General features: G+C 45.8%; 1 protein-coding gene across 7 annotated transcripts; it reads right to left on the bottom strand.

Moving 5' to 3' along the window:
• Window positions 1–2,958: 2,958 nt before the first annotated feature.
• SNUPN (snurportin 1) lies at window positions 2,959–22,340 on the bottom strand. 7 transcript variants are annotated; one of them, XM_047074760.1, is made up of 11 exons: window positions 22,241–22,333; window positions 20,596–20,660; window positions 19,912–19,977; window positions 19,037–19,199; window positions 16,977–17,124; window positions 11,341–11,445; window positions 11,025–11,121; window positions 8,581–8,678; window positions 6,675–6,752; window positions 4,998–5,078; window positions 2,959–3,549 (listed from the first exon to the last, which is right to left on the bottom strand). In XM_047074760.1, the coding sequence occupies exons 4-11, from the start codon at window positions 19,192–19,194 to the stop codon at window positions 3,229–3,231; spliced, it is 1,086 nt and encodes a 361-aa protein (XP_046930716.1). In that variant the 5' UTR covers window positions 19,195–19,199; window positions 19,912–19,977; window positions 20,596–20,660; window positions 22,241–22,333; the 3' UTR covers window positions 2,959–3,228. The 7 variants fall into 7 exon arrangements, with proteins under 7 accessions (XP_046930716.1, XP_046930711.1, XP_046930713.1 ...); XM_047074755.1 differs by lacking the exon at window positions 19,912–19,977 and having other exon boundaries at window positions 22,241–22,332; XM_047074757.1 differs by lacking the exons at window positions 19,912–19,977; window positions 22,241–22,333 and adding an exon at window positions 22,159–22,176.
• Between the last annotated feature and the right edge of the window lie 941 nt (window positions 22,341–23,281).

The raw sequence follows: 23,281 nt of genomic DNA, 5'->3' as shown, positions 1-23,281 counted from the left end.
AAAATCTCAAGGCTTTTCTCTACTTTTCCTGCCCTACATATCAGAAGGCATAAAACAAATGACCACATCTGCTTAAAAATATGTATTGTGAGGTTTTTACTCATTTCCTTGCTAGAAATCTATAGCTTCAATCCTGATAAGTTTTCAGGTTGTCCTTTCAGGCACATTCACAGAACCACAGTTCATATTCTTAGAACTCTACAGTCTATTCAACCACCCATTAGCAGTCCACCACATACCTCCACTCAGCCTCCTCTCCAGGGTCACTACTCTATGCAGTAGAGAAGAGAGGGGCTGTCCCTCAGACTGCCTTCTCATTCCAGTTCATCATTTCATTCACCCAACCAACACTAATTAATACAAGTGCCAAGCACAATGCCAGATGAATAAGACCAGGTCTGTGATCTCAAAGAACCTGCAATCTAATAGAGGGAGTACATAGTAAGGAATTTAACCTTGCTCAAAGGGAGGGTAGCCTTTGCCCTTGGTAGCCTTTGCCCTTGGCTCCTAGAAACAAGCTCTAAGCCTTTGAAATGTCCTAAAAAAGTGTTTACCTGGGGGTCTTTGGCCACACTAGACAGTCTAGCAATGTGATTGGGGGGAAATGAGGACTTTGGATCATGTGTTATCAGCTAGACCTCTGGAGAGGCTAGAGACTGGGGTCAGCCAATCAGGTCTATATGACCAAGTCCCAGTAAAAACTTTGGACACCAAGGCTCAGGTCAGATTCTCTGGTTGCCAATACTCCATGATACTGTCACACACAGTACCCAGGAAAGTTAATGCTGTCCATGATTCCACTGGGAGAGGACAACTGGAAGACTCGTACTTAGAATTTTTGGGACTCTGCCCCATACATTTCTTCCCTTGGCTAACTAATCTGTTTCCTTTCACTGTGACAAACTCTACCTGTGAGTATAACAGCTTTCAGTGAGTTCTCAGTTCAGTTCAGTGAGTTCTCAGCAACACCCTCTGCCTTTCTGAGGACAAAATAAATGAATTCCAATGGATTCACTCTCTTTGTTCCTCTGCTTAAGATACAGATTCTTGGTGAGGAGCATGTGATTGGCCCATCTTGAGTCATGAGCCTGATGTTTGGCTAAAGGAAGGCAATTCCCCGAGATTATAGTCCCACCAGACCACACTGCATGGGGAAGAGATAATTCCACAAAAAAGAAACTGGTTGCTGTTCAGAAGGGTGGCCAGAAAACTAATATCCAATCACGACAACTTATTTACACAACCATCTTTGAAAGAGGTGACAGGAGGTAGTTTTATAATTCATAAGAAATATGACCTGAAGACACATTCTATTCAGTGATTGATAATATTGGCTCCTCGGTTAAAAATAGAAGGGGCACTCCTCTAAGATACATCCTTTGATCTATCATTCAACAATATCAAGTTGTGCATGGTGATAAGTTTGGCTGGTATGTTCTGTCTCCCAAGAATGTCCTTTGAGGAAGCAGTCTCTCCAGACTGCTTATTTCTGAGCAGAGCCCGGCGAAGTCTCTGTGACGCTAGCTAGTATGCACAGCTCCTGAAATGATATAGTTGGCCTGCTAAGAGTACAAACTAGAGACTTCCTTTGGAAGATCATGTAGCATCTAGACAGCCGACAACATGCTTCTTGGCAAGAGGAGCACAATGTTCCTATTGCAGAATTGACCCAAATTCAGAAAAGAGTTTATTGATGTAGGCATGCTTAAATCTGCAGCCAGCAGGATCATGGTGGTGGGGGTGGGGGTGGGGGGGGATAGTTGTCTTCTTTCTCCGATTTTACAGAGTCAGCTTGAGCAACTCTGTAAGAGCCCAACACTGAGGCAAGTTCCACTGGTGTGCTGAATTTGTGTAATCCGGCTCTACTTAACCACGTCTGCCCAGATCTGTTCCCAGAATTAATCAACACAAAGGAACAACTGCTAGTCAGACAAGATCTGACCTGCATCCCTCCGAAATTTTGTCCACAGGACACTAGTACTGCTGGACTAGAATAGTGAAGTCTTTTTGTCCAATAAAAGAAGTCCTAGAAAGGTGGAAAGCACTGTGAGAAGCAGATCGAGGCCACAGGAAACGGGACACATTTCCTGAACACACAGCAGAAACGAATTGGTTAGTTTCAGATACTATCTTCCACTGCCACAGCTGCCAAAGAGCCTACTTGACAAATCTGAATGGATCTGGCCGGCTCAGAGCTCTTCCATGACATCAAATCTAAAACCTCTGCAGAACACACAGGCCCATCTCTCTCTTCAGCCTCCTCCTGGGCAGCTCCCCAACCCTCGTTTAAACTTGAGCCGTGCTGAACCTGCTTCAGGTCCCAGAGGGAGTCCTGCCCTGCTCTGGAGGGTGCAACTGCATACCCTGCTGCCTGTGTGAGAAAGTCCCGCTCTCCTGTCTGCAGAGCCCCTTCTGTCCTGCTCAGAACCTCAGTTCTGCTCCAACTTCCGCTATGGAACCTCCTCTGCTTTCCCGCCCCAAGCTCTATGCATCTTTCAGCCCTAAAGCAATGGTCTCAGCGTCCTGCTGGTGGGTGTCTTTCCTCACTGGACTGCAAACTCCTCAAGGGCAGACACCAAGTCCTGTCCCTATAATTCTCTACATCACGGGGGCCTAGCACAAGGCTTATCTTCTGGAAGGCGCAAATGTTTGTTGAAGTTGTGAATGAACTCCATTTGCATTTTATCTCTGGCAGTGTCTAAACCAAAGAAACTCACACTTCTCAGAAGAGGGAACATATTCAAATACCAAGAACTGCAGTTCCTGGTAAGACCTTTTAGAAAATGACGTTACTAACAGCAGCAACTGGAAACTCAGCAGAATGCTTAAGTGCTAAAAACAGTGCAATGGGCCAAGACTTGAACAGTCATGGTTTAGGTAGCCCGGGTTGGGGCGGGGGGAGGGGGAGGTAGGGGAGGGTCATGGCCATCTAAAGTTTTAAGAATCACAAACACCTTCTTTCTTAAGAATTACATATATTTACATTGTAGATATCTGGGATACACTTTTCACAGGAGTTACTTCTCAAATCCCAAATCCATCCAATCTGGAAACCGCCCTCAACTGTCTGAGCCAGCATTTCAGATAGGAGATAAGCTGTTTCCAGCTGGAGTGGCTTTGGAAAGTCCACTCTAAAATGAAGTCACCTGTTTGTTGTCATTGTCCTCCTCCCCAGCCTTCCTTCTGGGACCAAGCCCCATCCTGTGACTCCCCAAGGAGCCACCCTGTTTAGTTTTCCATGAGGCTCCCTGGGGGGTCAAGGCCATGGGGAGGGCTCTTCAGCTTGGGGGTAGACAGGTGTTCCAACTCATAGTGTCCACTCTCAGATGCCTTGTGTGTGACTTTCTTCTTCATGCCTTCCTGGCTCCTCTTGTGCTCAATAATCTGCTGGAGCTGCTGCCCAGCATATTCTGGCTTGGTGGTCAGTGGGCCAGCTGGCACGGCTACTCCAAGAACATCTGACACCATGTAGGGGCGCAGCCAGCCCACAAGAGGAGTGCTTCCAGGGCTGTAGTGGGTCTGCTTGTGGTAGAAGAGAAGTCCATCTACCTAGAAAAGGGGAAATCAGAGACCAAAGTGACTTCTGGGGCCATGTATTTCGAGGAGAGCCTATGCATATGGGGGCCGCTCTAATGGGCCAACTGCCTTTCCTGGATCACTGCCAGTGGAAAAATAATCCTTGTTTCTCACACATGCAATTTCTCTAAATGAAGAAATGACCCAGAAATATAAATTTTAGAAAATAAAAACATAAACAGCACTTTCCTGTTTACAGGGTGCTTGCCTACCCACTACTTCACCCTCTTACCCACCATTGAGGGTGTTTAAGATGGCACTAGGGCTAGCTCTGGGGGCTTCCCCCAAAACCCAGGCAGTATGAAGCACAAATTCAACGTGAACCCAGGTCTTCTGTCCCCAGATCCCATGTACTTTTCAGTACTCAGATGTCTCTGTAATGGGGAATGTTCTCCACACAGGGCACAAACCAGGAGAACTGGACAGGCCCCTCCAAGATGCTGGACTGCTGAACACAGGGAAAACAGGCTGTCAAGAAGCCCTGTTCCCCACACCATTGTTGGCTGCCTGACCTCCCCCTAAATTATCTGCAAGCTATGTTCTGGGAAACTCAGTTTTTCTCAACGGGAAGACCTCCTACAGTCCCACATTTTCTTTTCCGTGATTCAGTGACTCATCTCTAAAAAGCATTTATTGTCACTGGGGCATAGGGTTATAAATAAAGATGGTGTTCTTACCACCTTCTTAATTGACTCTCAGAAATGAAGGCAACTCAGCCTTTGCCATTTCCTCATTTGGGAAGCTGTGATCCTTTTAACAAAATTATATCAAGCTCAAGCAAATACTTCTGCGTGACTAGGCAGAATTTTAAAGGGTACGATGGGCAAAGGAAAGTCTGTGTGTTGAGGCTGGAGAGGATAACTGTAGATTCTGAGGATGATAAAAGGTTGCTGAGAACTGAGGAGCTTCTAGAGACATGAGACTTTTGGTGCTAAATCGAGAAAGTTCTGGACAAACCAGGACAAGTTGGTCACCCTGCCTCCACACCACTGTTCAGAAAGCACTGCCATCCCCAGCCATCATTTGCTCTTGGGAGGAAGGAAGGATAAGGAGTTTGAACCCCTGTGGTCTGTCCGTCACAGGAGCTCCCAACTTTACAGTCAGCTATGGCAGCCAGGCTTGTGGCCGAAAACAGGCACCCCAGAAGGACCTAGGAATGGAAGCCTTGTCCCTCCTTGGGCCCCCACCTCTTCACCTGTAAAATGAGGGACACAGACAAGCAGCTTTGGCATTCTGATGTCTCTAACAGAGCAGAGCTGAGGCTCTGAAGGACAGCGGCACATCTTTTTCCAGGAATCAGCTTTCAGCCCTTTTCTGATGCTTTGACACAGCAAAGTCAGAGGATATCCTAAGACATTGGGTAACCAAGCTCCCTGTGTCCTGCAATCCCATCAGAGCAATAAAGACAATGCTTGTGTTACCTCAAAAGGGAAATCCATTGACAGCACCTGACACAGGCTCTCAGGGGTACAAGGGAAATTCTTTAGTCCTACAAATTTAAACTAAAATATAAATTACAACAAAGAATTAGCACATGTTACAAATAATATTGGTTCTAGCAAGTAAAAACTGTATCAAAGAAAAAAAGTTCAGTCTCATCCTTCCCTACCTCCCCTCCCCCACCGTATTACTGGGCTGGAGGTTCTCAACCTTGCTTTATCCACAAGAATCATCAGGGAAGCTCTTAAAAATCACTGAAGCCCATGCCTCACTCAGAGATTCTGGCTGAATTGGCCTGGGATGGGTCCCAGGCATTTTTTTTTTTTTTTAAGCTGTCCAGTTGAGTTTAACACACACCCAGGACTGAGAACCAGTGTCCTGTGCTAGGTTTAGGGGTTGTATGTTATTCTCACAGCCATATGACAGTCCTACAGAAGGGCTAGAGAAGCCCCTTCCACATCAGCAAGGATTTTTAGACTGAGCAGTATAATAAAGTGATTAGGACTAAAACTCTAGTAAGTCAGATTGCTTGGGTTTGACTCCCAACTCTGCCAATCATTTCATCTGTATATGCCTCTGCTTTCCCATCTATAAAATAGGATAATGAAAGTATCTACCTCATGGGGGTTGTTGCACGGGTTCAATGACATAATACACGTAGAGTGCTTAGAACAACATTTCAGAGAGAGCAGCTCCTATGTTCCCCTTCCTCAATGCATGTTCTCCCAGGACCTTACCGATAACATCACTAGATACTGACCCCATTTATTGTCCTGTAACTGGTTATCCAATTGCTTTTAAAAGTGTTGCACGAAGTACAATCAAATGCCAATCTACAGGTGTTTGCTAATAAAATGCCCTGAAAATAGCTGTCGCATATTTAATCAGAGTGGATAGCAAAAGCACTTGGGCTTTCATCCTGGACTGTGGGATGTTGGGGAAGGTAGTCCCTCTCTGAGCTTACACTCTCATCTGTGAAAGGAGTCAGCTGACTAGATGAGGTCATTCTCAGCTCACATACAAGAGCAGAAGTTCTCAAAGTGTGGTCTGTGGACCAGCAGTACCAGCATCACTTGTTAGAAATACAAATTATCAGGCTTCACCCTAGCCCTACTGAATCACAAACACTGGTGAGGAGGGCCCAGGCATCTACGTTTCACCAGGCTTCCAGACGCTGCTGACGCACGTTACAGTTTGAGAACCACTGTACTGGAGTTCTAGATAGCATTATTCGAGACAGTATTATTCTAGATCACATTATTCTAGATAGCATTATTAATAATTATAAAATAATTAGCATTTTATACAACCACTATTTATTAAGTGTATACCATAAGTATGTTAAGAGAACCTGCACATTTGTATCACTTGGTTCTTAGAACAACTCTGTAAAGTAGGTGTTATTAACCCTATTACACAGATGAAGAAACTAAGGCCAAATGAAGTCAGTAACTTTGTTAATTGTTAGTTAAAGTTAGTAATTGTTAAAGCCAAAACTGGTTCAGATCTGGAGGGCTGTTAAGCCCACACCCTTCCCATTATGCCATGCTCCTTCAAAATTAAAAAGATAAGTCCATTCATAATTATTATGTTTAGATAACAGACCAATCCAAACCAATCCCCATAGAGAATCCAGCAATCCTAACACCAGGTCTTACGGGATTGAGCTTGGTTTTCTCTCCCAGTCCTTCTTCTTCGGGTAACTTTGAATGCATCCAGTAGAACCGGAAATCAGTCTGCCACAGAGGAGGGAAACAGAAAGATGAAATGCTGCTCACATCAAATGATGATGTGAACAAACACACTCCATCCGAAATAGTCATGTAGTTTATGAAGATCTCAGCTCTTCTAGCATTGATCTCATGTCTCTTCAAACACTGCCATAGGTCAGAAAAATACCTATATAAAATTTTTGGAGATTTTTTTCTTAAAATCCAATAGGATTTTTAATGGTAGTAGAGCTGATCACTGATCACTGAAGGCCTACTATGTGGCAGGCCCCATACTAAGGACTTTACACACCCTGATTAGTACTCAACCACCCTCTGAGAGCTAGATTACCATCATCTCCATTTTACAGGCAAGCACTATGAGGCTCAGAGGGATTATATCATTTGCCCACAGAAAATACCATGGGTCCCAGGACTCTAACTCCAGAGCACATTATGTTAGCCTTTGTTTTATTTTAATTCTGAGGATTAGAAGCTACTATAGAGTTTTAACTTCTCATATATACTTCATTCTCTGAATTACTGGTATGCACCCTTCTGTAGCTATTTAGTACCTTTTGTTTCTTGTCCATTATTTTGCTTTTAAAAATTAAAAAAACAACAACACAGTTATTTCTATATATTATAGAAATATAGGTAGTTTTAGCTACCAAATTTATAAGTTGTGAATACATGTTATGAAACATCCTTCAACAGAATTAAAGGAAAATATGCTCTAGATTGAATTTATGAGATCTGAGTTTTAGGTGTGGCTCTGCACTTGAGCAAGGTACTTACCATCTGTAGCTCTTTGCTTCCATTCCTGTACGATGAGGAATGACAACGGTACTCACCTTATAGAGTTCTTGTAAGGGCTTCAATGAGATAATGCTCACAAAGTGCTCAGCAGTACAAGCCTTGGCTATTATTGTTACGAATTCAGCAGCATGCTTTGGAAAATCATGCTTTGGCTAACGGCTATGGAAAGAGGTAACCTACAGTGACAACCCATGATTCGCAGACTGGGCCTGCACAAGGATCGCCCGGAGGCTCATTATAACATGAGTTGACCCCAGGGTTTCTGACTCAGTAGGTCTGGGAACTTGCATTTCTAGCCACATTGAGAACTACTATGATACACTAATTGACAGGGAACACAAAAAATCACTACTATAAAACTGGGACAGTGACGGGGCAGTGTTGGGAGCAGAGATGGAATCTGAGGGGTTGACCTAGCCTTACTCCGATGACTGCTACTGTCACTCCTAAGAATCAACAATCAGAAAAATGCTGGGGGAAGGTGACGCTTCGGGGAGAATATCGGGGCCCCTCTTCACTTGGAAAATCTCCTTCCCGGGCAGGCCCCTCAGAGATTCGAGGCTTTCTGTTGAACCAAGGAGGCCCTGCTGTTTTCAGGGTCAGGATGTGGTTGTGAAGCAGTAGAGGTGGCCAGAGACTATTTGATGGTGACTTCATTCTACCTCTCTTCCTTGTGCCACCTGCACAGGTACCATCCCCGCTGCCCACGGTCCTCCCCACCAGTAATCCTCCCACACTCCAGAGAGAGTGAGGGGGTGGCTGCAGCTTCTACAGAGTCCCAGCCTGCCCCTCCACTCCGTTTCTCTCTTTTCTCCCCTCAAGATTTGCTGTACTTCCCTTAGTTCCTCCTCCTTCTTTTTTTAAAACAAAGCTAATTTAAACACACTCAAAGAGGCAAGGAACATTAGATAATGTTCTTGATATACCACATCCTGTGCATACCAAGAAGCTGGTCACGTACCAAACCCACATGCTGGGCCACTTTCCCAGGAGAGGAGAAAATAGGAGAAGACATGAGGAGACTATCAATCCCTACCTGGCAGTCATAAAAAGGGTGTCCCCGCCAGCACATCACATCCAGAACATAGTAGGTCTGGTTCACCTCACTGTAAATGCAGTCCAGAATGGTGTAGTCTGGGGACACAGAGCAGAAAGTCACTACAGGGTTCCCTTTCCAATCAGAGTTTCTTAGGGAGAAAGTTCTTTATGGCCCTTTCTTTTTTATTTTATTTCAATTATTTATTTTGAGAGAGAAAGAGAGAGACAAGGAGAGAGAGAGAATGCAAGTGGGGGGTGGGGGAGAGAGTGAGGGAGAAAGAGAGAATCCCAAGCAGGATCTGCACGGTCAGTGCGTGGACTCACGAACCGGGAGATCATACACTGAGCCAAAGTCTGACACTTAACCGACGGAGCCACCCAGATGCGCCTTCACGGCCCTTTCTCACTCCTGGGCAGGTTAAGGGCAACTTGAGGTAGGACAGCGTGAGTGGGATCAAGGCAACCCTTAAGCCAGGTGGGAATTTTGAACTTTTATTTTCTGTATTTAATTATTTATTGACTTTAATGTTTATTTATTTGGAGAGGGTGGAGGAGGGGCAGAGAGAGAGGGAGACAACAGAATCCGAAGCAGGCTCCAGGCTCTGAGCTGTCAGCACAAAGCCCGACGCAGGGCTTGAACTCATGAACTGTGAGATCGTGACTTGAACTGAAGTCAGACGCTTAACTGACTGAGCCACCCAGTGGCCCTATTCTGAACTTTTCAATAAACTGGAACATTTACTCACCTTAGAAAAACTCCAGTCCAAAAGGCAAGTAATCTTCCATTTGAATTTACATGCTCTTTTGAGTTCCTATTGTAAGTACTATGATCTGCGTGGAATATTACCTGTAAGTAATTCTTGCCTTTAAGGACCTTATAATCCAGTGCTCCCTTCGGCAGCACATATACTAAAAATCTTACAATCCAGTGAAGGAGATAAGATGATCATAGAGAAGAGAACTGAGAGCTGAGCTGTACAACACGACCTAAGAGCAACAGGAATTTCGGAGGAGCGAGATCGGAGCAGCAGGCGATGCTGCATGGAAGAGATGGTATGTGAACACAGTCTTCAGAGATCAGAGGGTTAAAACAATAGGGCAGAGGGGAGGTGGGAGGGCATTTCAGGCTGGAGAACTGATGTGCCATGAGCAAAGGTGTAGAGGTGAAATGAACATGGTACATGTGGGAAGCAGGGAGGCAAGCCAGCTCAACAAAGCTAGGAGTGGGTATATAGCGGAGGGGAAAGACATGAGGATGGGTGAACCAAAGCTCATGTGTGAGAGGTTCTGAAAGCCAGTAGAAAAGCCTGGGCTCAGTACCAAGCACACGAGGAACCACCGAGGGAGCCTAAGCAGGCAGAAAAGAGAGCAGGCCTCAGGCCCAGCTCTGCCACCTTCTCCATGAATGACAGTGAGCAACTTATTTAACCTCCATGATCTTTGTCTCCTCAGCCGAGCTCAGGTTAGAGGGAGAGGCTAAGGCTTGGACAATGATACAGGAGAAAATATAGGAGAAAAGGGAATTTAGCAGCAAGCCCCAGCAACAGTTTATCATACTTTACACTCAGCGTTCTGAGGGACCTTTTCCCCCAAAACTGCTCGGGTCACCTTGTAATGGATGTCTGTGGGAAAGGTGTGTTGACTTTAATCCAGGGATTTGTTGCCCAGTAGGCCTCACAGGGCTGCATCTATTCTGCAACTGAGGAGGCCTGACCTTGAAGAAGATAGCCTGAATCTAGATATACAGTTTCAAAGGTATGCTTTCAAAGTGAGTCTTTTTTTTTTAATGTTTATTTATTTTTGAGACAGAGAGAGACAGAGCATGAACGGGGAGGGTCAGAGAGAGAGGGAGACACAGAATCTGAAGCAGGCTCCAGGCTCTGAGCTGTCAGCACAGAGCGCGACGCGGGGCTCAAACTCACGGACCGTGAGATCATGACCTGAGCTGAAGTCGGACGCTTAACCGACTGAGCCACCCAGGCGCCCCTCAAAGTGAGTCTTTAGAGGCCCCCGGGTGGTTCAGTTGGTTGAGCACCTGACATAGGCTCAGGTCATGATCTCACAGTTTTTGAGTTCAAGCCCCACATTGGGCTTGCTGCTCTCAGTGTAGAGAGCCTGCTTCAGATCTTCCGTTCCCCCCCTCTCTGTCCCTTCTTTACTCCTGCTCATACTCTCACTCTCAAAAATAAATAAAACATAAAAAAAAATTTTTAAAAGTGAGTCTTTAAAATACATAACCAAGGAACTTCTACTGTCTTTTACGAATTGTAAAACTTAATAAACAGGGGCATCTGGCTGGCTCAATTGGTACAGCATGTGATTCTTGATCTGGGGTCATGAGTTCGAACGCTTGTTGGGGGTAGAGATTACTTAAAAATATATATATGTATTTCAAAAAAAATTTTTTTTCAACTTAATAAATAGACAATTTTATGTAGGTACCTTTTGCTGTCGCTGAGTTTTGCCTGTTGCCTCCCGGCAGCAGGGAAGAAAACCTGTTGACACGGTAACCACTCTTGGTGTAGGCACTGGTAAAGCCCTGTGTGGAAAGTTACCATTCCCATTAGGCATCAGGTCTCCTCACCCTCTTGCCTCACAATCTGCAGGTATCATCAGCGCAAAGATGGCTCTCAACAAATCCCTCCTTCAGAAAAGCCTTTCAATCCCCATGCCAGGTATAGATGAGGAACACGAAGTGCAGAGAATCCTTCCCGCTACAGACTAGGCATGCTGGTATAGGGAGGGGGCCACTACTCACCCTGGAGGCCACGATCAGGGCTCTTTTTCCAACAGGGCACACGACCACAATCCATTCCTGCCCCAGATCTGAAGGGACGTCAATCAACCACTCAGACAGCATCAACTGGGGACACCAAAAAATGGCGTTAAAAATCAACAGGGGTGGGGTGCGTGGCTGTCTCAGTCTGTGGAATATGCGAATCTTGATCTCAAAGTTGTGAGTTTGAGCCCCATGGTGGGTGTTGGAGATTACTTAAAAAATAAAATATTAAAAAGAAAAATCAGCAGCGGTGTGCTGCTGCGACATCTGCACCAACAGAAAGTTCATATCCTATATATATAAAATGAGAATACACGTAGGCTGACAGTGGACCTGCACCTGCTTGCTCTTAGTTGACTTGTCTCAACTGACACTGACTCAATGGAGGCCGCGTGAACTTCACTGTGAACTTCAACTTCTCTCCTCATCTTCATTTCCTGCATCCATAATTCTTACTACCTTGCTTCCTGTGTCTGGGTGACGGGACCCTCTTCCTCACCTTACTTTGTCCATCTGCCTGCCGTTCTCATAACTATTATGTTCTAGGGGCTATAACCTCAGAGATGAATAAGGTCCCTGACCTTGAGATGCTCTTAATCTAGATCATTTCTCAAACTGGTGACCCCAAATACCTTACCAAAAGATTTTGGGAAAACTGCCTTAAAAAACGGGGGTGGGGGACACGGGTGGCAAAATGAATCTGCAAAGATGAACTCTTCCACTCATGGCTCACAATCCCTCCCATCTACACAGAGACTGGCCTATCAACTACTCCCTCCCACGGAATCTCTCATCTCTCCTTCCCCTTGGCCCACAAAATGCTCAAGCCCTAATCATAAAAAACAAAACAAAAATGAAAACCTTTAATCACTCTGCGTTTCTGTTAAACTATTCCACTTTCTCCTTTTTAAAACAACTTTATATTTCTTTTCTTTATTTAAAGTTTATTTATTTTGTGAGAGAGAAAGCACGAGTGGGGAAGGACAGAGGGAGAGGGAGAGAGAATCCTAAGCAGGCTCCGCACCGTCATCACAGAGCTTGACTCAGAGCTCAAGCTTATGAACCACAAGATCATGACCTGAGCTAAAATCAAAAGTCGGACACTTAACCGATTGAGCCACCCAGGTGCCCCAACAACTTCATATTTCTTGATGCTGCCCTCCCGCCCACTCTGACACCCTCAGCCCAGATTTGCTACCCCCGCAGCCCTGCCAACAGCCATCAGTGACCTCCTCTCTCTCTTCCCTCTGCCCCACCTTATCCTCCCGGCTCCACTCCTGGTGTGACACTGCTTGTCACCACCTCTTTGTCCTCCTTGACGCATGTTCCCTTAGCCCCATGACACGGTGCTATTCTTTTTCCTGCCAAACATTCCTCCAAATGCTTCCCCAAAGCAATGTAGAGAATGTTCAGGAGGCTGTTTTAGGTTCCCCTTCTTTTCTCTTAGATGTTGCCCCACTGGGGCTGGACCGCATTATGTTTGCAGCCTCACCTGCCATTTCTGAGAGGACACCTCCTAATTCTCCTTTTTCATTTCCAAATTGCTTTCCTTTCCTCCAGACCCATATTTGCACCTGTCCAGGAGGTATCTCTTTCTCTGCTTGCTCTCTCTGTACCTTAAACTCAATGTACCCAAAACAGGATTCACTGCCTTTGGTCACCCAAGTACCTTCCATCCCTGAAACCCCCCTTTCTCTTTCTGCATCCTGTAGCCCTGTTAATAGCAACACCACTCTCTGTTACCGAATCTTAAACCAAGGCATAATCAACACTTCCTTAAAGAATGGTACTGCTACAACACCAAAAGCACAAGTGACAAAACACAGGAGCCATAAATAAGACTACACCAAAATTTAAAACTTTAGTGCTGCCACTGATACCAACAGCAAAATAAAAAGATAACCCACAGAATGGGAGAAAGTATTGGAAATTATGTATCTGATAAGAGACTTGTATCTAGAATATATAAAGAACTCTTACAACTTAATGACAAAAGGCAACCCAATGAAAAAGGGGCATAGACGTTTCTCCAAAAAAGATATACAAATGGTTAATAAGCATGTGAAAACGATGCTGGATATCATTAGTCATTAGGGAAATGCAAATCAAAACCATAAGACACAACTTCACACCCACTAGGGTGGCTCTACTCACAAGGATGGACAATATCAAGCACTGGCAAGGTGTGGAGACACTGGAGCCCTCATACATAGCTGGTGGAAACGTAAAACATTGTAGTCACTTTGGAAAACAGCCTGACAGTTCCTCAAAATGTTAAACACGGAGTTACCATATGACCTAGTGATTCCATTTCCAGGTATATACCCAAGAGAAATGAAAACATATCCACACAAAAACTTGTGTGTGAATGTTCGCAGAAGCATTATTCACAATAGCCAAAAAGGGAAACAACCCTAATGGTCACCAATGGATAAATGGATAAACAAAGTGTAGTATATCTATACAACAGAAAAGATTTTTTTAATGTTTATTTATCTTTGAGAGAGAGTGAGCACAGCGGGAGAGGGGCAGAGAGAGAGGGAGACACAGAATCCCAAGCAGGCTCCATCCAGGCTCTGAGCTATCAGCACAGAGCCCGACGTGGGGCTCGAACTCATGAACCCCAAGATCATGACCTGAGCCGAAGTTGGATGCTTAGCTGACTGAGCCACCCAGGAGCTCCAACAGAATATTATTTGGCAATAAAAAGAAATGAAGTTCTAACACATGGTCTAACACAGATGAACCTTGAAAACCTTATGCTAAGTGAAGAAAACCAGGCAAAAAGGGTACATCTTGTGTAATTCCATTTATATGAAATGTCTAGAAGAGGCAAATCCATAGAGAAAGAAAGTAGATTACTGATTGCTAAGGGCTGGGGGAAAGGAAGAATGGGAACTGATTGCTGATGGGTATGAGGGTCCTTTTTGGGGTGATGAAATGTTTTGGAATTAGATAGTGGTAACAGTTGCACAGCCCTGTAAATATATTAAAAACCACTGAGTGTGTCAAAACCCTGTAAATGTGTGAATTGTATGGTATTTGTATGGTATGTGAATTTATCTCAAGGCTGTTTAAAAAAATAGTACCTAATACTTGTGGGGCTCCTGGCTAAGTATTTAGGGTATACTATCTCATTTAATCCTTCTAACAATCCTATGAAATAGTACTGTAAATATCCTCATCTACGGATAAGAAACCAGAGATTTAGAGAGGTTAAGTAACTTGCTTAAGGTCAACAAAAAGCCTGGCTTTGAGGTCAGGTCAATGTGACTTCAGAGCTTAAACATTTAACCACTTCTCATATTGCCTCTTCTATCCAATCTACTGTTAAATTCCATCTGTTCAACCTGGCAATACTTCTCATATTCATGACCTCATTTTCTTTACACCTTCACTGCCCTCAGCACTCATCATCAGATGGTTTTAGCAAAGTTAAGCTCCCTACTACAGTCTCTCTCTTCCAGACCCTTTTATATACACTGATGGGCATGTCATACAAAGTCTCAACTCTGTCCCTGGCTCAACAATTCTTGGTGGTTCCCCGAAATCTAAACCATAGTCTAGGGGGACCTGGGTGGCTTAGTCAGTTAAGCATCCAACTCTTGATTTTGGCTCAAGTCATGATCTCATGGTTCATGAGTTTGAACCCCAAGCAGGGCTCTGTGCTGACAGTGTAAAGCCTGCTTGGGATTCTCTCTCTTCCTCTCTCTCTCTCTGTCCTTCCCCTGCTCATGCTCTCTCTCTCAAAAGAAAACAAAACAAACAAAAACCTTAAAATCAGTAAATAAATAAATAAATAAATAAAGTCTAAACTCTTGCACATATTTCTTTGTTTTTGAACGTTTATTTATTTTGAGAGAGAGAGAGAGAGAAGGAATCCCAAGCAGGCTCCTTGCTGTCAGCACAGAGCTGGACATGGGGCTCAAACTCATAAGATGTGGGATCATGACTTGGGCCGAAATCAAGAGTCTAAAGCTCAATAGACTGAGTCACCTAGGTGCCCCAAACTCAGGGCTTTTGTACTTCCCAGAATGAGTCATTTTTAAAGGATGTAATCTTTTCTAAAGGTGTAATCTCTCCACCTAGGTGGGGCTCAAATCCATAATCCCGAGGATCAAGAGTCGTGTGCTCTATTGACTGAGCCAGGCAGGCACCCCTCCTGCACCTATTTCTGCTGTATTCCTTCTCCTAAGCCTATGCTGCTCTATCCTTACTGGCCTCCATACTGCTCTCAACACACCATATACTCCTCCCACCTCAGGGCTCTTGCTCATCCTGTTCCTGCTGCCTGGAATGCACCTCTGCCTATCAATGTCCTACTCATGCTTCAAAGCTGCCTCCTCGTTCATTAACCTTTTCCTGATTTCACAACCCTACTTCCTTCCCTGTTGGAAGCTAATCTCACTTTCTTGTAGCAAAAACCACAATCTCCACTTATTCCGGGAGCACAGGGGCCATTTCTGGCCCTTATCTACCTTCCCACACACAGCCTAGCTTAATACAGGGCAGGGCCTTCAACAATGCTTGCTGAATAGAACTGAACTATACTCTGTCATAAAGGATGTTATCCATGCTGTAGTTGGGGCACAGAAAGAAGATGGGAGTATGTGCACCCAGAAACCATATTCTAAAGGTGGGAAAGGATTCTGAGGTGACAAGACACTTGGGTTATAGAGAGAATATAATAGAAAGGTAGACTCCCGATCCCACTTGGACCGATACCCTGCCTTCTGGAATACCTGGACTGCCTGAAGCACTGAACAGTTTCCATGCCTGCTTCTCCTATGGCTCCACAAACCACACCAGTTTCTTTCTGCAACCTACAGGCCACTTAGTCACGTTTGTTATAGTCAGCTGTTGTTTTACGGCCTCAACCTCACGTAGGCCAATTGGCTGGCTGGGGTGGCCGTGCAGGCTCCCCATATTCAAGGGCAGCTGTACTTCCCACCTTGCACCATCTGAATGTGAAGATCCACGACTGGCATGTTAGTCCCCTGCTTGGGAAAGATGACCAACCTAGGAGGTGGAGTGGGGGCAGTGCTGGACTGGGCAGGCCCGATGCAGAACCGCTTTACAGTGACCACTAAGAAATGACAAGTGCATGCAGTCTGTTAGTGTATCAATAGCTCAGAGGTCTTCTGCAGCAGGCCGGCGACCTTTGGTTATAGTAGGGCGTAAATGCTCTCAAACCCACCAGCCACAGCCTCCCTCAGTGACCCCCAGTCAGCACATGGCACTGTAAGCCATCTCTTTTCCTAGTCCATACACTTCATGCACAGCAGCAGCTTCTTTGCTATCCCCATTCCTTTCTCCTGTCTCCTCCTCCTCTTTTTTTTTTAATGTTTATTTCATTTTTGAGAGAGAGAGAGAGAGAGAGAGAATCAGTGGGGAGGCGCAGAGAGAGGGAAACTGAGGATCCGAAGCAGGCTCTGTGCTAACAGCAGAGAGCCCGATGTGGGGGCTTGAACTCATGAACCTCGAGATCATGACCTGAGCTGAAGTCAGACACTCAGCTGACTGAGCCACCCAGGTGCCCCCTCCTCCTCCTCTCTTTATGGCAACATTTCCTTTAGTGGGATTTGACCTGGCCTCACCTTCTCTGGACTACTCACTTGATTAGCATAGCGTTTTGGTAACTTCTTGCCAGTGTCAACGTCCATCTCTTCATCATCTTTTTTATCATCTTCTTCCTCACTCTCCATCCCTGTCCAGTCATCTTCAGCCAGTCGTCTGGCATGGTTCACGTAATCCAGCCGCTTGCTGGAGGAAAGAAGGCACAAGGACAGGTCTTTATGTCTCATAGGAAGACCCCCTACAGTGTGACGAGTTTAGCTTAATTCAAAGGCTCCAAGTTCAAGAGACCCTGGGGATTCTAGTGGAAGAGATGGTAGATTTTCCTTCATAAAGCTAAACTAGTGATGGCCCCCTCACTGGTCCTAGATAGGAAGCACCTTCTGAACACACTCAGCCTTCCTCAGAATTTCTTAAAAATGGGCAAAGTAGGGGCGCCTGGGTGGCTCAGTTGGTTGAGCGGCTGACTTCAGCCAGGTCACGATCTCGCAGTCCGTGAGTTCGAGCCCCGCGTCGGGCTCTGTGCTGACAGCTCGGAGCCTGGAGCCTGTTTCCGATTCTGTGTCTCCCTCTCTCTCTGACCATCCCCCGTTCATGCTCTGTCTCTCTCTGTCTCAAAAATAAATAAACGTTAAAAAAAAAAAATTTTTTTTTTTTTTAAAAATGGGCAAAGTAAAACGTTGAAAGGAATTTTCAAGGTTCACTAGCTGGAAAAGCTGACCCCACTCCCACCCACCCCATTCCAGACTCCCACACCTCCACCCAGGTGAGAGCTGACACTTTCCTGCCTGGCAGGCATCTAGTCCAAAGGCCCTGGGTAATTGAAGAGAAGAATCACTGAGACGTGGTGAGGAGTTTAAAACAAGGACCACTTCTGGGATTTTCCAACTTCCATAGCTTTCTGAGGAGCGGCCAGGCCTTCTTCTAGTTCTTATCTAACTTTCAAAACAGGCCTCTTAGCTTACGATTTAATCTATCTTTTACTTGTTTTTGTTTTATTGTTATCCTTCTCTCTTTTGAAAAAAACTACATATTCTGGAAAGCTTGGGCAATTAGTTAAGAAAGAATAAGAACCGTTTGGAACCTAATTGTTCCAAAGTGATCTGTAGATACCTCGTAACCTCCTGCACTTGGTTCCCTCAATGCTGAGGCAAGAAATTCACTACGGAGGCAGTGAGACCAGCTCAGCCGGTTCTCCTCAGATACTCTCAGACACATGAGTTCTTGCACATTCACGTGAGGGTGCACACCAGAGAGGCATATGAAAGCACGATGGTGTTTTAATTCAAGAATAAAGAAGGGGGCACCTGGTGGCTCAGCTGGATACGCATCCAACTCCGTCTCAGGTCATGATCTAGAGGTTCATGAATGTGGGCCCTGCGTTGGGCTCTCTGCTGTCAATGCAGAGCCTACTTCCTCTGTCCACCTCTCTCTGCCCCTCCTCCCCCATCCCCTTTCGCTCAAAAATAAATAAATAAACATTAAAAAAAATTAGTTCTTTCTAATCCTCTATTCCTTATTACCCAGAAAAGGCCTGTGTTGTACTCAGAATACAAGGATAGGCCCTGACTTCAGAGCAGCCCAGCCTCAGACACTCCTATCCTGCTCTCTTCCCCTGCTTGCTCATCTTGGCATTGAGAATTAAGTGTATGGAAGACATTTCCTCAGATTCCCTGTGGAATTATTTGTATTGAATTCTCAAGGGCTCCACGGAAACATTTGGGCTGAAGGCAGACAGGAAGACCACACCAATGCCAGGATTCAGAGTGCAGAAGCCACACAGGGAATGTGGGGAGTGGAAGTCTGGGTGTGGCCTTCACGAGTCCCTAAATCGCAAAGCTCAATGCTGCTGCCAGGGAAAAAAGAAAAATTTAACCAAATAACTGAGCTTTTGCTTTCAAACTTCAGCCTTTCCCTACGTCTCCATCTTTTCCTAAGCTCTGGGTATAAAGGATGTCTACCTCTGCCAGGATTTATCCCTCCCAACCTCATGGGCAAGGTGTACCTACTAAGGGTCTACTTCGAAGAGACAAGCCTAGAGCCTCCTGATTGGAGGCTCCCAGCCTGGAAAGAGAAAGCAAAGAGTTAAAGCATCCCTTACGATTTCTGCAGTTCCAATAGTCGGCGGCGCCGCTCACTCTGCTCCAAGGAACTGTACTTGGACTTGTACTGGGACAGGCGGGGGTGTGGGGCAGCTGTGCTGTTCAGATCTTGAGACACAGAAAAGCTACTGGCCAGGGCTTGACTCAGCTCTTCCATCTTCCCTACAAAGGAAAACATAAGAAAACGGTTCATTCATTTCATATCACCTCCTGTGTACAGGCAGTTATGATGTAACATGATGGCTACATTCCTAAAAAAAACTCACTTGATCCAAAATCACAACTGTTTCCATGGGGAGAGAGGAAGTTAAAGGGTAAACGAGTTATATATGAGCATAACATTAATTCCTGCAGATATTTCAATAATTATCATCTTGATAGCTCTCAGTGTACCGATATAAACTTATATATACATCAAGACAAATCAAGTTCACCCTGCTAACTTTTGCTTTGTCATTCATCACCAGTAGCCCGTCACTAATTTCTTTTTACCATCATTGATGTCCAGTGATGTGATCAAGTACCTAATTTTTTCCTGAGTAGTTCTAAATAGCCATTACTCAATAACTTTTAATATTAATATAACTTTTTAAAAAATGCACACATTTTATTTTATTTTATTTTATTTTATTTTATTTTATTTTAGAGAGAGAGACAACGGCGTGAGCAGGGGAGAGGGCTATGGGAGAGAGAGAGAATATCAAGCAGGCTCCACACTCAATTCAAATTCTGACGTGGGGCTTTGATCCCATAGCCCTGAGATTATGACCTGATCTGAAATCAAGAGTTGGACACTTAATTGACTAAGCCACCCAGGTGTCCCTATTTTATTTTTTTAAGTAAGCTCTACACCCAATGTGGGGCTTGAACTCACCACAAGATCAAGAATAGCGTGTTCCACCAACTGAGGCGGCCAGGCACCCCTCTAATATAACTTTCCCTTTAAAAAAAAATTTTTTTTAATGTTTATCTATTCTTACAGAGAGAGAAAGAGGCAGAGAGAGGGAGACACAGAATCTGAAGCAGGCCCCAGGCTCCGAGCTGTCAGCACAAAGCCCGATGCAGGGCTTGAACCCACGAGCAATGAGATCATGACCTGAGCCAAAGTTGGATGCTTAATTGACTGAGTCACCCAGGGGTCCCTCTAATATAACTTGCCGATGCAGATTTTACCCAATTGTTGTTTAACTTTCTAATAAATGCCAACTTACGTTAGAAAATTTAGCTCCAGGAGAAATACTGGTCCTGGGCCCTTACAGCAAGACAAGAGGAGCCCCAATCCCAAACCTGGCAGTTGCTTTCTCATTGTATATTTTGTTTTGTATGTCTGTTTTGTTTGTTTGTTTGGAGTGGACAAAAGGAAGGTTTCAGGGCTACCCATGTAGGACTCACTTGTCAAAGAGCTAGATGTAGAAGGCTACCTACCAGTTAACCCCAAGGTGTGTGAAAGACTGATATGTGGTACATTTGGGAGATGGAGTAGATTGGAGACAGAGTACCCAGGTGTGCCCTAAAGAATGGGAGTAGAGAGAAAGAGGTGAATTCACACGTCACTCACCTTTCTGTGAATGAAGGTATGAAGTGGCATAGGAGCTTAGCTAAGGGTTAAAGGTGTGCCTCAGACTGTAAGAAAAAAGAACATTTAGGAGAAATCAGACTCACAAAGCTGGGCTGGCCTAACCCTTTAGGTGTAGTATAAAACAGAAGGCATCCCCAGTGCTTAAACTCCACCCCAGGCCAGGTCCCACTGCTCAGAGCACCAAAACCAACAGGTTCATTCCAGAGCCTCCATGGTTAATAACAACATTATGGGTCTCTAATTGGCAATGAATTACTTTCCATTGCACATTTGAAGTCAGATTTCCCCCCCTAATTTGCAGCATTTTTTTTTTTGAGAGGAACTTAAAAAAAATTGTGGTTAGAAACCCATGACATAAAATTTACCATCTTAACCATTTTAAGTTACAGTTCAGTAGTGTTACGTACATTCACATTGTTGTGCAACCAATTTCCAGAACTCTTCTCATCTTGCAAAACTGAACCTCTATACTCATTAAACATGAAGGGAACTTTTTTTTAAATTTAAGATTGACATATTACTGGTATGGTTTCGAGGTGAATCTTTTTTTTAATTAAAAAAAATTTAATGCTTACTTATTTTTGAGAGAGAGAGAGAAAGAGTGAGAGAGTGAGAGAGAGAGAGAGAGAGAAAGAGTGTAAGCTGGGGAGGGGCAGAGAGAGGGGGACAGGATCTAAGGCAGGCTTCACGCTGTCAGCGCAGAGCCCGATTGTGGGGCTCCAATTCACAAACCACGAGATCCTGACCTGAGTCAAAGTCGGAGGCTTCACCGACTGAGCCACTCAGGTGCCCCAATGAATCTTAACATACTTGTAATGCAACCAGGGTGGCCATTTGTGGTTGAGCTGGGTGATGATTACGTGGGATTCATAATGGTAAGCTATTTTCCGTATTTTCCTGTACTTGTGTACACGTCTAAACACTTCTATAGCACAATCTTTTAAAGAATTCATGATGTCCTCGGCTTACCAAAGTAATGACCAAATCTGAAATACACTCATTAGGCCTTGCCATGCTTTTATCTTGGTGTGGCCTCCCGTACCGCCAAGAATCACAAAATCATTACACACGCCTTGGATACTGGGGCGGCCCTCTGTATCTTTGTGGCTGTTCTTGGCTGGCTCCTGCTCTTTCAACCCATTCCTTGGATGGGGCTGCCTCCAAGGGTCCTGACCTTAGCCCGGGTGGTCTCAGCCAGACTCATCGCGCGTCCCCTACCGCCTCTGCCGCCTCCTCCTCCCCCCTCCGGCGCCCCCGCCTCCCACTCCCCAGGCGGGGATCTATGCCTCCACTGCTGCTTCCACGGGGCTCCAGCCCCGGGGACACTACCTGCTCCACTCGGTCGTCCTCCCCGCCACAGCCCCGCATTGCCTTTCTCTAGGAACGCGGCCCCCTAGGCCTTGCACGATTCGCCCCTCCCCCAAAAAAAGTCCCTGAGGGGTCCTGGCCCGACAGCCTGTAACAGAAGAGCGGCAGCGCGCTCAAGGGGAGCCTGAGCCTGGCTTTGCCTCTCCAGGGGACGCCTCGGGAGTCCAGGAGTACCAGCCGGCCAGAGGGAGAAGCAGCCGGGAGCCGAGGGGCAATCCGGGAGCCGGCGGGGCCCAGGCTCGAACCCAGGACTCACCAGGAGGAGGTGACAGTTCCAGGAGCCGCGGCCACTGCTGACGGGGGCAGACCAATCAGCTGCTCAGGGAGGGCTGGGCCCACCCCCTTGGCCGCTGCCGCGCCGCCGGGCCCACCCGCCGCACGCCGGGAGTTTCCGGCTCCGCCCACCATCGTGAATTCCGGGAGTGCAGCCACCGTCCGGTCGCTCGCGGGCCGTTATTTCCGCCTTCACTGGCTGGCGCTTTTTCGGTTGGCCCAGGCAGGGGTCCTTTTGTGATGCACTGTTCGGGACCATTCCTGCCCGGTGACTTGGCCCTGCCGAGGCCTGACCACAAGCTCCTCGGGGCTCCTTTCGCCAATGGGAAGAACCCCGATCTCGGGGCTGGGCATTCAAAGCCCTCCAGGCCCTGGGTCCTTCCCCCAGATCCGCCCGCTTTTTAGGAGTACAGGCAGTCCGCTCTCTCTCCTATGCGGGCAGTGCCGGTTGCCTGGACGACACCCCCGGCCCCCGACTCCTCACACACCCGTCTCAATTAGACATTCCCGTCCCTTTCGCTCTTACTACACCGGCGACATACCTCGATTACAGCCCGTTTGCTCAGTTTGGGAGTCTCTTTCCTACTCGACTGTGGGCTTGGCAACGGCAGGGACCTGGCTTGATTGCTGCTTAAGAAGGCAGCGTCTGGCGCAAAACGTAGCACTCAGTAGACCTTGGTGAATTCCTTGAAGGGATTACGGCAAAGGGGTAGGGAGGGGAGAAGCAGCCGAGATTTAGGAGAGATAATCAAATTAGAATGCAGCCTCTTGGAGGGAGGACTGATGAGACGCAAACTAAAGATGTGACAGCCATTTACTGAATGCTTACATTGAGCCAGACACTGCTTCACGTGCATTATCTCCTTTAATCTCCAAATAACACAAGGAAGTAGACTGAAGCTCTGAGAGGTTAAGTACTTGACCAAAATCACACAGCTTTCAAGCCAAACATTTGAACTGCTGAATGTTGGACTTACAGAGAAGTTGGATATTACTACACTACAGAAAATACACGTTTTGAGTC

This window comes from Lynx rufus, unplaced genomic scaffold, assembly GCF_022079265.1.
Source record: "Lynx rufus isolate CCGP_SWC_20201006 ecotype Redwood Valley unplaced genomic scaffold, mLynRuf1.p SCAF_13, whole genome shotgun sequence".
In the NCBI taxonomy this organism is placed as follows: Eukaryota; Metazoa; Chordata; class Mammalia; order Carnivora; family Felidae; genus Lynx; species Lynx rufus.
Note: the sequence above shows the minus strand (reverse complement) of the source record. Positions and strands in the feature narration are given on the sequence as shown.

What these genes read in the sequence shown, in the direction of transcription:
- SNUPN (XM_047074758.1), bottom strand. Translation starts at nt 19,194, where the DNA reads ATGGAAGAGCTGAGTCAAGCCCTGGCCAGTAGCTTTTCTGTGTCTCAA. An exon ending in CAAAACGCTATGCTAATCAA is followed by an intron (nt 11,446 to 16,976) that starts GTGAGTAGTCCA and finishes TGGTGTCCCCAG; the next exon opens with TTGATGCTGTCTGAGTGGTT. An exon ending in ACCCTTTTTATGACTGCCAG is followed by an intron (nt 6,753 to 8,580) that starts GTAGGGATTGAT and finishes CCTCTGTGGCAG; the next exon opens with ACTGATTTCCGGTTCTACTG.